At 35.5% G+C, this 15,897-nt stretch overlaps 1 protein-coding gene across 1 annotated transcript in view; it reads left to right on the top strand.

Annotated features, from left to right (window-relative positions):
- Positions 1-15,897, top strand: part of LOC113987639 (macrophage mannose receptor 1-like) — a 32,088-nt gene that overhangs the window by 13,668 nt on the left and 2,523 nt on the right. Inside the window, exons 12-28 of the mRNA XM_027720579.2 lie at positions 461-660; positions 950-1,077; positions 1,220-1,307; positions 1,900-2,029; positions 4,223-4,261; positions 4,368-4,531; positions 5,537-5,604; positions 5,996-6,096; positions 6,736-6,878; positions 7,078-7,183; positions 7,965-8,161; positions 9,643-9,745; positions 10,435-10,667; positions 11,866-12,031; positions 13,623-13,775; positions 15,285-15,401; positions 15,665-15,832. Coding sequence (XP_027576380.1) covers positions 461-660; positions 950-1,077; positions 1,220-1,307; positions 1,900-2,029; positions 4,223-4,261; positions 4,368-4,531; positions 5,537-5,604; positions 5,996-6,096; positions 6,736-6,878; positions 7,078-7,183; positions 7,965-8,161; positions 9,643-9,745; positions 10,435-10,667; positions 11,866-12,031; positions 13,623-13,775; positions 15,285-15,401; positions 15,665-15,832 — 2,304 coding nt within the window. The remainder of the gene's footprint in view (positions 1-460; positions 661-949; positions 1,078-1,219; positions 1,308-1,899; positions 2,030-4,222; positions 4,262-4,367; positions 4,532-5,536; positions 5,605-5,995; positions 6,097-6,735; positions 6,879-7,077; positions 7,184-7,964; positions 8,162-9,642; positions 9,746-10,434; positions 10,668-11,865; positions 12,032-13,622; positions 13,776-15,284; positions 15,402-15,664; positions 15,833-15,897) is intronic.

Genomic DNA, 15,897 nt, shown 5'->3' with positions numbered 1-15,897 from the left:
ACAAGATGTGTAGATGTGACACTGAGGGACATGGTTTAGTGGTGGGACTGACAGTGCTAGGTTAATGATCTTAAAGATCTTTTCCAACCTAAATTATTGTATGATTTTTCTATGTTGCCATGAAAATATTTCTTTTCTGACTCCTCGTTGTTTACAAGAGCAAAATCAAACTGAGAAGAAAGTGTGAAATCCCTTCCATCCTTGGTGACAGGATGCCAAATCCTTGCCATGAGTGGCATAGGAAAGAGGGAGGCAAGGGGCTGTTCATGCAGTCAAAGGGGAGGGCAGATGATGAATGACTTGACTTGCTGGTTTCCTCTTTTTACAAAGCTCTTCTTCTAAGTGGACACTACACTTAATATTTCAAATAATCTTTTGTGAATTAATCACATGAGTTGCAAAAATGTCAAGGGAACCACTGGAAAACACATTTCTTTTTTTTTTTTTATATCTCACAAAGGGAGTGAAGCTGGTTGTGTTGCCCTAAGGACTGGAAATGCAGCTGGACTATGGGATGTTCAGAACTGTGAAGTAAAGGCAAAATTTCTCTGCAAAAAATTAGCTGAAAAAGTCACTGTTCCGCTTATTCCTGAAACCGTTCCTGATTCCAAATGTCCCTTGGGTTGGGATACAAGCAATAGCACTAATGCATGCTTCAGAGTAAGTACTGGTTTTTGCAACAATCCTACTCATTAAACAGAAGAGCACCAAATAGATAGGGAATCTAAACCTCACAGAAGGGCACGTTATAGCACAAATGTAATAAGCTTTTACACAACTGTTCAAATATCACTGCAGTTTTCACTCTATCAATATGTAAGGTTATCCAATTAGCATACTTTTTAATCCATATTATACATGATAATTGTAATGGAAAGTTTTCCTGTTTTGCTTATACAAGGCATATGTTTAACACACTGTAAATACGGTGTTCTACCTGCATCTACAGGATTTTGTGAGAGAAGGAAACCAAAAAAAAACATGGTTTGAAGCCCGAGATTTCTGCAGAGAAATAGGAGGAGACCTGGCTGCCATTAGTAGTGAAAAAGAGCAAACAGTGATAGAAAACTTAATAAAGTAAGCAAACGAGCTCCCTAATAACTGATAATTTGGTGTAACAACACATTATATAGTAATAAATTGTATCATTCTTGTTTTGCTCCTGAAATAATTAGTTGAAAATCTATCTGTTTTTCATCATCATAATTTCACACTCTAGAAAAAAATTGCCATCATCTCAGCCTTTCTGGATAGGTTTGCAGTGTTTGGATCCTGACGGTGGGCTTTCCTGGAGTGACGGATCACCGGTGAGTGTTTCACTTCGCTAGTTTCTTTCTGTTCTGACTTTTTTGCTGCTGGAGCTGTTTCCATGACCAGTGTACTTAAGTTGCATAAGAGTTTCAAAAATTGTCTACCTTGCAACTGGGTAACTCTAAATCATTATTCTTCACACTGGATTGGGAAAAAAACCACAAACAAACAAGAAAAGGCCAATGAACCCTGATCACAACACTGATGATTACAATAGAGGACTACATTTGGCTACGGAGATGATTATCCAAGTCACAAATACATGAGAAAGGTCTCTCCTAACTTTTATTAGTCACTGGTGATATATTGCCATGTTCCTTTCCCCTGCTTTTTATTTATAATCTCATTTGATTCCAGTTTTCATGAGGCTACTACAGTCTGTTAAATGCTGCATAAACTCAGAGCATTTCTTTTCTTTTGTGTAGTGTCTGTAATTGCTTTAATAGCCCACATTGGCTGCACAGACAGAAGAGGAAAGAAAGAAGTGGTTTGAAACTTTGGCACCACTTCTCATTCCTTACAGAGTACAACTTTTTTCTCCTGCATGATAAGAATAAAAACTAAAGCTGTGTTTATTCACCTCTGTAGGTGAATTATAAAGCAAATAAGTATTTTTACAATACTGCATTTGAATATTGTGGAGCGATCACAGAAGACCCTTCATGGATTATGGAGCACTGTGAATACAGTCATAACTGGATTTGTGAAATAAAGAAAGGTAGGTTACTTTTTACCCTAAATTCACTTTAGGAAGAAATTTAAGCTGAATTAAAACAGGAAGCTCTGCATATTTCATACTGGTAAAAAAATTTGTTGATTTCACAGGAATTTTGCATACAGAAAAATAGATCAAGATATATAAATACTTTCAGAATACAACATTTAATCTGTTAGTGATAAAATTTTTTGTTTTATTTTGAAAAAAATCCATGATATACTTTACTGAAATTATACTTCTTTATGTAATTATGTAAACATAGAAAATAAGTTGAAAGAAGAGCTTACCTTGTAAAATCCACTGCTCTGCACAAAAGCAGATTTTTGTCAAAACATAAGTTCTGACTGATATGAAACTGCATGTTTCTTGGAACTTTTACCTGTAGGGGATATCCAAGTTGGGGGGGATAAGGGGACAAAGAGGGAGAAAGAGAAGATAACAATTTGAAAAAAATGAAACACTAGTTTAAATTTCCATATCCTTTGTGAAATGAAACTTCACTCCTCTGCTCAAATGTCTCTAGGATGCTACACAACAACACATTAGTCACCTACTCTAATTTAAACAAGATTACAGCACTGTAGAATCTTTTTGTAAGATGACACTTAAAGACACTCCCGTAACAGGCTTGCTGTAATAAAAAAAAGGTAATGAAAGCTTAAAAATTCATATACTTGAAGACAGTAGACAGATTCACATCTTCCTCTTATATAAGTAGTGATATCTTCTCCATTTATATTTCTGTAGTTTTTTTCCCAAATTAAACTACTGTTGGGAAAAATATTCAGTGAAATAGAGAGGAATAAATCATAACTAGGTGTTTAGCTACATATTTTAGTTCCCAGACTAACAGCAGTGTTGCTTTGGTGGCTCCCTGGGCTCCTTGACAAAAGCAGTAATGGTTAATGTTTCAAGTGATACTTTTCCAAATAACATCATTTCTGTGCTGGTGAATTATTCAAAACAATCTTATTCTAACCAAGGCACAGTCTCTGCTTCTCATACTTAAAAAGTAATAGTCATAGACCTCTATCTCAAAGAGATGTCGTAAAGATACTTTTCCTGGTAAGTTCCTTTGTAAGTTTTCACCTGCATGATCATCATAACTAAAAATCATTAGCATAAGTGTCAATCATAGCTGTATACTGCTAATTATTATTAGTGTATGAATGGGAGAAATTATAGCTTGATGAAATTACCATCATTAGTCAGCAGTGCATAATGGCATGCTGAAAGATGCTGAAACAGACATAATGCTTCCTACTTCCAGAACAGAAATATTGGGGTTTTTGTTTTAAATACTGTCACTGATCACACAAGAGATTATTTTTAAAAGTTGACTTAACTTTCTTTTTCACCCAAGCACGTGTGTCACACACTTAATTTAATGTAATTACACAGCAATACAAACATTATGATGAATTCGGGGGGGGGAAGAAACATAGAATCACAGAATGGTTTGAGTTGTAAGGGACCTTAAAGATCATCTAGTTCCAACCCTCTACCTATGACCAGGTTGTTTAAAGTTTCATTCAGTCTGGTCTTGAGATTATAAAGGTGACATTAGCTTTACATTTTTATAGCTCTTGGCCTTGCATGTTTAAAGAAACATTGCTCCAATATCATACTCCATGGAAGTGGAAATTTTTCCTTTGTTTTATTTTTCAAAAGCTGGTGGACTTTAAGTCAAGTATGAATCTTCTCAAAGCAGCTACACAGAAAAAAAGTTTCACAAACAAATAAATAGTATTAAAATGTAAAATAGTTTGAAGCAAAACTTTGTTTAGTATTGGAATTTCTTGTTCAAATACAAGGCAATGTCCATAAAGAATTGTTCAAATTATACCAACATTGAAGTATTTTCACTATTTAATTTTCTTTCAGAAACAAATATTGTTTTAGACTAATTTCAGTCATCTAATTCAAGCAACATTCAGGATGTACAAGATGCACTTACCAAAAATCTACCCAGACAGAGATGTAGGCCTGTAATGCATCTTTTATTCAGTGGATATCTGAATATCCACTATTTTCTCTGCACCAAATATATTATATAAATATATTATGCATTGAATATGTAAGATACGAAAAAATGAGACACTAAGATAATTTCCATTGATTGAAAACTTATATTGGCTCAATGATTAGCAAATGTTTTACATCTTCATTTTTTTCCCCCCCATTTCACTACAGGGACACCCTTGAAACCAGAACCTCTGGGCCCTTCTGCCAGTAAGCTTCTGTTAATTTTCACTTATCTAAAGGGTGGTATCATGTAATACCAGCAGCTTTGCATAAGAACTATGAAGAATACAGACATTCCTCTTCTGTGTTGCAGCATATGAAGTCACAGAAGATGGCTGGATTATAAAAGGAGACAAACAATATTTTTTCAGCCCAGAAAAGATTTCTATGGAGAAAGCCAGAACATTCTGCAGAAACAATCATGGAGATCTTGCTACTATTGGAAATAATAATGAAAGAAAATTTTTGTGGAAATATGTAAGAGGAAAGTTGGCAATCTTATATATTATATAGCCTATATACCCTCTGCTTGTGAAGTACAGTGCTTCTTGCATAATATTACTACATTTTATTAGGAATAGATTTAAATATTCTATGAAAAAATATTTATCCTACAAAATGGATCTTCACTTTAACAAAAAACATACAAAAGAATGTTTACCATTTACTAGGGTTGGTATATTCTTGTACATTCTAATCTGAATGGAGTTCTACTCGTGACCAAAATATAAGGAGCAATGAACAGGCAGATTAGATGTATACTCAGAAAACTCCCTTCGACAGGGTGGTTACCTCTCATCTGAATATCATCTTCCAGAATACAGTGTTGTATGTAAATGTGAGGCAACTGAGAGTCTAGCTTTGATGGTCATATTAGCTCTCCAAAACAACTTTTAGAAGAAAGATTTAACCTGGTCCAGGTTAGACTGATGAACTAGGACCTTCATGAATTAGTTTTCCACAACATGGCCAAAGCACGGCAGGGGCATGCTAACAGCTTAAAAGCCTGGATGGTGCCTCAAACCTCTGCCATAATCCTGTTGGTTTGCTAATACCAAAGCAGCCACACAAACTCCTGCCTATTTCACAGCTTACTTTTATTATGTGAGAAAAGATATAAAAGGAGGAGAGGACAGACAGCTTGAGACACAAGAATTACATAGCTGCTTAAGTACAGGAAAGCACCAAAAATTTTATAGTAAATTTTTTCCCTCAAGTCTTCTATGACATTTCCTTTTTAAATTGAGAACAGAACTTTGAAAGCTTTGGTCATACCAGTAATGCAGCCAAAATTGGGAAAGCATCAATAAAAATAATAAAGCAAAAAATATGTGCTGTATGGTATCTCAGATGACTTTGCATGATCATTTAAACAATGAGTATTCATCTCTTTTCTTCCATAACATAAAATTTACACTTTTCCTTTTAGATGACTAATAAATATTAGAAAACACTGACTAAAAAGTATGTTTTTGTGTTTAGATCCTAAAAAACGGCAAACTGGATTCGTATCTCATAGGATTAATTCAGAATGCTGATCAACAGTTCAGGTAGGTAAATAACACATCAAGATTCATAAAAGGTGGTTGTGGAAGTGTTGTACTTCCAGAGCTCCTTCTGAAGGAACCACTGCAATGGAGTTAAAAGCATGTTGAAATGTGTGCTCTCCCTTCATTCAACTACATTGTACTAACAGTGTTTTAAATGGAATTTTTATAGGGAATAGGTACACTATGAATACATAACTTTTAAAAATAAAGGTATTTTGGTATTTGACTTGATAGGCAGGGATTTCATTATCTAAGGTCTTTTGATCCTAATGGAATCTCCACTTACAGACAGACTCAGATGTAATTTTTTAAACATATTTTTAGCATGTTAAGGTAGATTTTTCTCAACTGTTCCATGAACATTTTCTGAGTAACCACTACTGTTTTTCAGTTGGTTGGATGGAAGCCCAGTGCACTATGCAGCTTGGGCACAGGGTGAGCCTAACTTTGCAAAAGCTCAGGAAAATTGTGTGGTCTTAAATAAAAAGGATGGTGAGTTAAACAACTCTGTTTGTTTTAAAGTTATTATATGGGCACTGCTCTTCCTCTGTTTGTTAAACATGTCTTGTCAATGTTCACCCATTCTTTCCCAGCACTTTGGAGAAATATGCACAATAAAGTATACTTATTTTATCTGAGGTTTCTTCAGGAGCAATATTAGCCATTAAAGTGGAATATAAGATATTGATTTTAATGAGGAATGCAGGGACAATTCAATCACTGATTTTTCAAATGCACAAAAATATGTTCTATTCAAATCACCTGCAATTTTTTTAATAAATAATTAGATAATAGTTAGCAAAGGAATAGAACATAAAGTGAGTTTCACATTCACCAATAAGGTGTTATTTACACTTGCATCTTTCAGTGCAACAAAGCTGTTTGGGTGAGTTCTACTCAGAGGTCACAGAGTTGTCCTATCAGTCATCTCCTATGACCACTTCTCCCCTGGTCACAGCAGGATCAAAGTCCCCCTGCAAGCAATGATGTTGGGAACCAGAGTGGAGCCACATGTAAACCCATATTCCCAGGCAAATTTCTTTTGAACTTACAACCATAGAAGCCCGTTCACTTACCCACAACTTTCAGTCTTATTTAGTGTCTTATTACCTATACTTCAATTGATTTCAGGCTTGTGGAATGATGTCAGTTGTGGCTTCCCCAATGGCTATATCTGTGAGAGGCAGAGAAGTTTTATAAGTGCAACACTTCCTTCAGAGGTACCTTCACCTCCAGGAGGATGTCCTGCAGATTGGCTGTTATTTAAAAATCAGGTATGGTAACTTTTGTCTAAGCACAATTAGATTAATCCTTAGGAAGGTACTTAAAGATATACAAGAGGCTTTTTGTCTTTTGACAGTTGTATTAAAAAATTAACCACTTGCCTAATTATTGCAAAATGGCAGTTTTACATTTCAAACATAAAATTCCTTTTACTGTTACTCTAACAGTCTACACTTTTTTTCCCCCCAGTGTTACAAATTTTTTGGCTCTTCCTATGATTACTGGTTTACTGCAAGAAGAACTTGTATGAGACTTGGAGGAAACCTGGCAAGCATACATAATGAACAAGTACAAGGTACAGTGCAACAGCACTTTAAGTAATAGACAGTCTTTACACTGTATACAGTGGACATTTCCTACAAAGAAGGAAAGAGTCAGTATGTAAATGTATATATTTTATAGTATGTCGACTCAACATTGGTTATATGGCCATGGCATGAAATATTTTTAGAACTGGAACAATCTGTTTAGGGCATGCTAGTGATGCTAAGGATTGCTTCTTCCTGTTCCATGCAAACTGCCTTACATTATTTATAGGTATGAATTAACATAAAATTAAAAATCCAGATCTGGCATTTGTAGCTTTAGACACAGAGAAAGAAACAGAATGCATGGTCTGCTTCTCCCAGAAACAGAAAGGGATATACTACTATACCTCTGCCTAAATTCTGCAACTTAATTCAGTAGAATGTCAGAGAAAAGCACATTTTCACTTTGCTTGTGTTCCCCAGCTTCCATTTGCAGCTGTATACAGCTGCACATTCCCATCACTCAAGCGACTCATCCTGAATGTTGAAATAAGTGAACTCATTAGACATCATGGTGGTCAGACAGGTGTTTTGTCTCTTTCCTCCTTCCAATCTTGTTGTAGTTCCAAATACACTCTGAGACTTTTCACGGGCAAAGGCTTGGCATAACCTTGAAATAATGAAGTCAGGTAAAATTCTGATCACATGCTAATTAAAATGTTTTTTACAAGACTTTAATGAACAAAATAGTTAAGTATTTGTTTATGAGTTTAGGTTTGACTGATGGCATGACACATTAATTTTCATTTCTATTGGCTTTTTTCCTAGCTTTTCTCACTTACCATTTGAAGGATGTTTCAAATGATCCTTGGATTGGCTTGAATGACCTACTCAGTGAACTCAACTTTCTTTGGGCTGATGGAAGTGCTGTCTCATACACAAACTGGGCTCCAGATTCCCCAAAACTTGTAGAACCTGTTTTGTTTGACAGTCTACATCCAGAAGATGGCAACCATCTGCAACAGGTAAAGATCACTTACTGTTTACCACGAAGTTTAAATCTGAGGAGCAATAGCACTTCAAATAAACAGCTCACTTCACTGCGGACATTACCCAGCCTTCTCCGCAAGTTGTTCACCTATCTTTACAATGGGACTAGCGATAAAAAGTTTCAATGTTTGAGTATTCTAGCTATCTAAGAGCATAAAATGGCATTAGTGTAATTTTGCCAAAGTATTCAGCAAAATTGCAGCAATGTACAGATTTAATAAAGATTGGATATATTGAATAAAGTTTTCTTTTTCATAGTAATCTGTTGTTCATTTTTCAGAGAATATAAATGCAACATTACATTTTTTAACACACAGAATCATTTTCACGTTTAGGAAGGAAGGAGGGGAGAATGCAAGAGGAAAGAGCTCAACGTTTTTTAACAGTTTCCCTATTTAAAATTGTAATTGAATTGCTAAGGGCCAATAGATGTCAATTCCCTAAACCAATAAAACCTTCTCCACTGCTAGCACTGAAATCAAACAGAATGCTGTAAATAAAATAGCATTCTACATAATCATACCAATATAGACTGATTTGCACACCCACATTGCCTTTCTTCCATTTATTTCTATATTTTGCTTTCAAAACTTGCCCTTCACACTATGCCATTCCATTCACTACCCATCCCCCCTTCATTTTGATATCCACACCTTCATAGAACCCCGAAATCATAGCTCTAGACATCAAGCTTAATCTGCATCTGAGTCAATTCAAGCTGCTCTTGCCCACATAGCCCCTGGCCAAGGCATATTGGAAGACATAAGGATATTGCACAATACATAGCTCCACTGTAGCTCTAATAACAGTCCTAGGAAATAGCAAGCAGAAAAAAAAGTGTGTAAAGGTACATTCTACTTTTCTCCTTCACCTTCAAGACGTTAACAGATCTCTCCTTCAGAGGATCCTTTTTAATGGATGGAAAATTTCGGCATGGCAGATTAGTTGGTGATTGCAGCTTGTAATAAACTTGATGTTCCAGCTTTGTAAGAAATACTAAGAACTAGATGACAATAGCTCTGCTGAGGACTGTACTTTAGGTGATTTTGTCAAGAATGACCACTTTTTAAAGATGGCATTGCAAATTAAATACAAAGCATGACCTCCATTTCATTCTTATTCAAAATCATATCAGATGGTCGCTAGTTAGTTGGGACAGAAAGTGTCACAGACAGTTCTCAAAAATAATAGTGCTTTTCAAGTGTGTCTCCTTGAAAAGAACCAAATAAACAAGCAGGTTGAGCTGAAGATTACAAAGATTTGCAAGGGTGTACAAAGGGGGAGCTGGCTGCCAGAAAGAACAGAAAAGGATCAAAGAAAGGTGTTTCTAGAGTTGTAACACACCCCCTACAACATCAGAATTCAAAGGAAAAAAAAAGGAGTGAAACTATTCAGGGAGTACTTTGTTTCATAATTTCTTATATCAATGTACCCATATCTTTTGTTTCTCCAACAGTTTGATTGTGTTTCTCTGAAGAGAGGACCTGCTGATGACACGGGAAAATGGAACAATGAGGAGTGTTATAACTCGAGAGGGTTTATATGCCAGAAGAATAGTGGTGAGTTCTGTATTGTTAGTCTTGATATTTATAACACAACGATTAAATCACTTTTCTTGTTTAATATGCTTTATGCCAGTCTGAGTTTGTTTTCCTTTGGTTTTGTTTTGTTTCATTTTGGTGGTTTTTTTTAAGTAAAGTATCAGTAAAACCTAAGGGCCCATCCTGCCTCCCAGTGTTACTTAGCAATGTTTTGGAGAAGGGAATGATAAAAACCACAGCAGAATTTAGGAAATGAAAATTATTTTCTTTTTAATAGCTAAAATCTACAGAAATTTTAATTTCATACGCTTATAAGGATCTACAGAATAACAAAACTAGTATGTTTTACACTTATCCAAATAAACCTGATGGTCACAAAGCTGCTAAGCTGCAAAGAATATTTTGAAAACAGGCAAGTCAGGTTATTTTTGACTGATGGGGTGAATCTGCCTTTACAACATAAGATACTGTGCATTTATAGATTCAAAAGTCAGATGCTGAAAATAAATTTCTTTCATCCAGAAACTTCACTGTTGTTTTAAAGTCATCTTTTACTTATAAACAGCTAAGAAGAAGGTGTTCCATTCCATTAGCAATTTTATACTAGGTTTGTAAATAATGAAGATGCTATTCAGTTGCTCAATTCAAATATGTGACTTCCAGATTAAACTGCTCTTGGGGTGCTTTTTTTCCCCTTCTTCCTACAGATCCTGAACTCTTTCAGTCATCAGCAACAGTGCTGGACTTTGCTTCTGACCATTCTAGTGGCATTAGCTATTCTGTCACCCGTTTCAAAATGAACTGGGAGGAAGCACAGAAAAGCTGCAATAACAATGCCTCAGAACTTGCCAGCATTTTGGACCCTTATAGCCAGGCACTGTTGTTCTTACTTGCACAGGAATATGGAGAGCCTCTGTGGATTGGTCTTAACAGCAACACGGTAAGAACACGTACATTACATACAGGCAGTTAAGATGGCACCAGAGCTGATCTTACTTTATGCTCTCATCTTGTTACCCATAGGAATTTCTGCCAGTGTAGTGCTGAAAACAGCATGTTAGATCAGTATAGTTCCTCTTTGCACTGGAAATCTTCAAATAAGACTTGTGTAGTGGAGATTTTAATGACCTAAGAACTCTTACAAGTTTTAGCACAAGAAAATATTCCTGAAAACCAGTATTTAACAATGCTGTATGTTGTTTGCAGTCATTTGAAGTATCTCAAACATAAACTGTAAAATCACCTACATTTTGAGTTTATTGTTATCTAAAAGCTCTTGCAGGAACAACATGCATCCTACCCTCCTGCCATGTATTTATGTACCTCAGTGATCAGTGCCAAGGTATCTCAGGTCACACACCTGAGGCCTGAGAAGGAATGGTTTTTACGTGTGTGTTTATGTTCATATTTTACTAGAATGTTTTTATTTATGGTAGCAATAGCAAAATATAGTTGTGGATAGAAATAGGGTAAAAATTAGTTAAAGGAATCTGGAGGCTATATAATATGGTACATATTGACCAATGACTATTTTTGAAAATGCAATTGGTGTAATTGCTCTGATTAGAAGTTAGAATACTATGGAAAAAAACCCTTCCATTTGTGAGTGTAATTGCTCCTATTAAGAAGTTAGAATATTATGGAGAAATAATTCTTTCTGTTTGTGGGATGTCTACACCAGTTGTATGACAGGAGAGGATGAACATTTGGAGGGTAGGTGTGTTTTGACATGCTACACTCTTCACCATGAATTGCAGTCACGGTAAGTACAACAGCGCTGCTTAAGAACACTCCCACCCACACTTCCATTTTCCATGCAGACATTTGGGTGGTCATACCAACACGATGTCTTATCTGACTCCTAGTTTTATGTCTTCTCTCATGCCTCCTTTCTTTTTTTCCCTTCCATTTCCCAATGCTTGAAAAATGCTCTAAATTAATGTTACATACTTTTTCAAGGGCACTCAGCTCTGTGGATGACACTGTACATTTTATGCAGTTAGTATTTACAAGCTCAAAGGGGGCAGTAGTAAGCATATGATTCCATACTGGTTACATGAGAGTCCTCTTGAGGATCCTGTGTAGTAGCTATGTCACTGTAAAAAACTTTGAAATTGCCACATAGATTTTGCTTCCAGACGAATGGCAAGTATCAATGGATTGACAGATGGAGATTAGTTTACAGCAAGTGGTCCAGCGGAGAACCAAAACAGACATTAGCATGTGTCTACCTAGACACTGATGGCACCTGGAAGACAGCTTCTTGCATGGAAAAACTCTTTTCTGTCTGTAAAAAATCAGACGGTAAGTAACTCCATACAAATGTTTTGACTGGAGGTTGTATAGATTTATCAACTGTTCTAAGTATAATAAGCCACTGGAGAAATACCTGGCTTATATACTAGTGTACAGGAAGACATAAGTAGCAACTAGCTCTAAATATTGACATGAACTCTTCTCAGAAGTTCGTATTGATTCATAATAATTTCATTCATAATAATTACCAAAGTTGATTCATAATAATTACTGAAAGCCTAAGAAACAAAGGATTGAATACTAGCTATTTATTCTAATAGGAAAAGTAATTCACTTGCTATGAGATCTGTTTTTATTAGGTATTACATGACATTCTGTATCCAGTTTGAGGCACCAAAGTTTGAAAAGGTTCTCAATCAACTAGAGTTTTCACATGACCAGAAAACAAGAATTAAAAGAAAAAATTGCAGTTGGACAAAAGACTAAGAAACAAATGACTTAAGAGAAACCATAGTACTTTAGAATTGTCTAAATATTAAAAATGAACCTTATGGAATGAAATTTATTTATTCCCTATGTCTAATAGAGGTTGGAAAGGGGTAACAGACTTAAATACAGCAAGGAAAACCTTCTGATTTTATCAGTACTGAAGATAGATACTCTTATAGATACTCTGGACAGATTGGGGAACCTCCATTACTACAACTTGCTAGGCAGGACTAACATCTGTTAAAAACAGATATCAACTTCATGTCACTTGTGAGCACAAGGATGAAGTAAATAACCCCTTGAGGAGCATTCCAACCACAAACTTCTATAATTCATATGGAAATAACTATAAATATGATTTCACAATTTAGTTATATTTTTGATTTTGTCAACATTACAGAAGATCTTGAATCATTACCAAATTTAAAATTACATGCCAAATTACATTGTAAGTTGTTTTAATTTGACAAAAATCCTCAGATTTTATATATAATGTCTCTTTTCACGTTATTATTCTGAAATCTCATTTGAGAGCTGAATGTTCCTTAATAGGGAAAGAAATGACAGAAGACTCACAGGAAGAAAATGTAATTTGGCAGAACATTTAATTTTCACTCCATCTGCATTTATCCACCCATCCAAATCTTCCTATTATATCAATCACTATGGAGCATATTCAGGATGCAGTTTAACAAAAAATCCTGCAAGCCATGCTTAGTTATACCAACACTTTCATACCAAGACTTTCATACACAATCACAATTTCTGCTATATGGTTTTGATCCTATCAAAAAATGAGACAGAAATGACAGAAGACATTTTAAAAAATAGCAGTTTTAACTACTTAGGCAGATATTTATGCCAGAAAAGCAACTGTATATTTTATTGACTAGAGTAATTGCAAAAATCACCATTAGACAGAATCTATACTTTTTACAGACTAGTGTATCTTCCTAATCACCTTGATAAATAATTATGAAGTAAAATATTGTCTCAAACACAAAATCAGAGCCATATTCAAGCTCTTTTTTGACATGTTTCATTTCTTCTATTACAAACCTAACAGTCTGATTAGTTTTGTCTTACTAGTATAATGGGAAAAACAAACGTTATAAAATAGTTGGACTCCAACTACCTGATCTCTTATCAGTAATGGCCCCTACTGAGCCCCCACAACTTCCTGGAAAATGCCCTGAGTCAAGAGGACACAAATCTTGGATACCTTTCCATGGTCACTGCTACTACTTTGAGGCCTCCAAGAAAAGAAGCTGGTCTCAATCTCATCAGGAATGTGCCCGGCTAGGTGAGTGTTCTATCTTACAAAGACTGAAGATGTAATTAAACATAGGAAATAATGGATAATATTCTAAGCAAATCTCAAATTACTTTAAAACTTCCCATTTAGTGCTTCTTTAGTTGCATTTTTCAAGCATGTTTTTCCACAATAAAAGTAAACTTTGTCAGAGACAGAAGCATTTCTTATCTCAAATATAAGGTGAAATATGAATACCTCAAAAATATTAAATTTCTACTAGTTTTATGGCAATCAGTAATTAGGTAGGGAGATGAACACTTTTACAGATCTACTAAGGCACTGGCTGCAGGGTTGGTCTTCCCCAAACGAGAGGGAATCCATAAGCAGTGTAAACCAGGAAACACAAAGTCATAGGATAGCTGTCTTTGTTAGTTCCAGGGCACAGTTTATTAATTGGATCCCACTGGATGGACAACAAATGAGATGGAGGAGCTGTTTAGCTTTCATGAACCAGCAAAACACACCCAGGCATGCAGCTCCTGCTCTGGAACAGCCTCCATGCTGTTCCCATGGAGAGAAGAGCAGTATGTTGATCAAGGAAAGGAAAAGCCACTTTGCTCCAAGGTTCTGAGAATTACTGTGATGCAACACACATTTCAGTGTGAGTAAGAATAGGAAACATTCTATACATTAGCGCTATATGTCTGAGCCATAGCCTTTTAAATGTAAGAGGATGAAAGGATTTCTAGAAACACTTCCTTACATGTCTGAAAACACTGACCTATGAATGAGTAAACAGAAAGCGTAGCTTTGCAAAGGCATTTTACTCTACAACAGAATTCCTGAAGTTGTTCTGTAGAAAGATAAATGACATAACTACTACAAAAAGTAAATATTACACTAATAACCAGGATGCAAGGTCACAATGGGACAGTGCTCCATGTTCTGGATTCCTACATTTTTGCCTGCCTCTTACCCAGTGGCCAGTCCAGGAAGGTGGCAATTTCCTGATGACCCCAACACAGCTCTGTGTACTTGCAATGCCAGGGCATATGGCAATTATAAATCAACTTCTGGACATCTTCTGGACTGCAACCTCCAGCTGCTGACACATTCTACCTAACCTCACAGATGCTGTCATCAGGTACTGCCAAAACTGCTGTCCAGCCACTGATGGGGGACAGAGCTGTAGTGGCAAGAGGCATGGTGCTGACTACATCACATATATCTCTTTAGCCTATTTGCACCACAATCTGGAGTGTGGTCAGATCTAGCCACAAAGTATCCCAGGAGAGCAATTTTGCTTCTCTAAAATACCAAAAACTAAAAAAATCCAGAAAATTTCAGAAAATCCATGTCTTTGTACTGATTTGCATCCATACAACACACAGACATGCTCAAAATACAATAAAGAGATTTAATAACCACAACAAGACTAGTGAATATTATATGCAAGAATTGGTGTCTTTTATATACTTTTGCATATTTTTAATGGGTATATTGACTTGAGCTGTAGTAAAATGAGATATTGTGATGTATTCCTTAATATTTTTTCAGGTGCTGATTTGGTATCAGTAGAAGACTATCCTGAAGCAAACTTTCTGGCAAACACCATTAAGATACTCCATGGAAAATCACCGAACTTTTGGACAGGGCTAAAGAAAAATGACAGAGGTAATATCTTTAATATTGAATCACACGTTACCAGAGCATACAAAATTATGTGTTATATTAAAAAGAAATCAACTTTATGCACTTGAAATTACATACACATAAAAAATTTACAAAGTTTATTTCCAAGTATGCCCACATTTCCTTAGAAATGTAACTGAAATATTTAACTATTCATGTTACAAATTTTCATTTTCTCCATCACAACTTATTCTATTTGTCTAAACCCCTGTGGTTTATACATATATGCTCATTTTAAATATTAGGCCAATGGGTATGGACAGACAAATCTGCAATGGATTTTGTCAACTGGCAAATGGGAGAACCTTCAAACAGAAGACATAAATACTGTGGAGAAATATGTGCATTGTCTGGCTTCTGGATAACCAATGTCTGTTCTTTCAAAAAAGGATATATCTGCAAAAAACCAAAAAGTAAGTAATATTTCTAATGCATTAAGGTTAATGATGCCTGATAATGTATTTTCATTGCAGAACAA

This window comes from Pipra filicauda, unplaced genomic scaffold, assembly GCF_003945595.2.
Source record: "Pipra filicauda isolate LSUMZ 115617 unplaced genomic scaffold, ASM394559v2 scaffold65_size3143899_pilon, whole genome shotgun sequence".
NCBI classification, from domain to species: Eukaryota; Metazoa; Chordata; class Aves; order Passeriformes; family Pipridae; genus Pipra; species Pipra filicauda.
The sequence above is the reverse complement of the archived record's forward strand: the minus strand, read 5'-3'. Positions and strand labels throughout refer to the sequence as shown.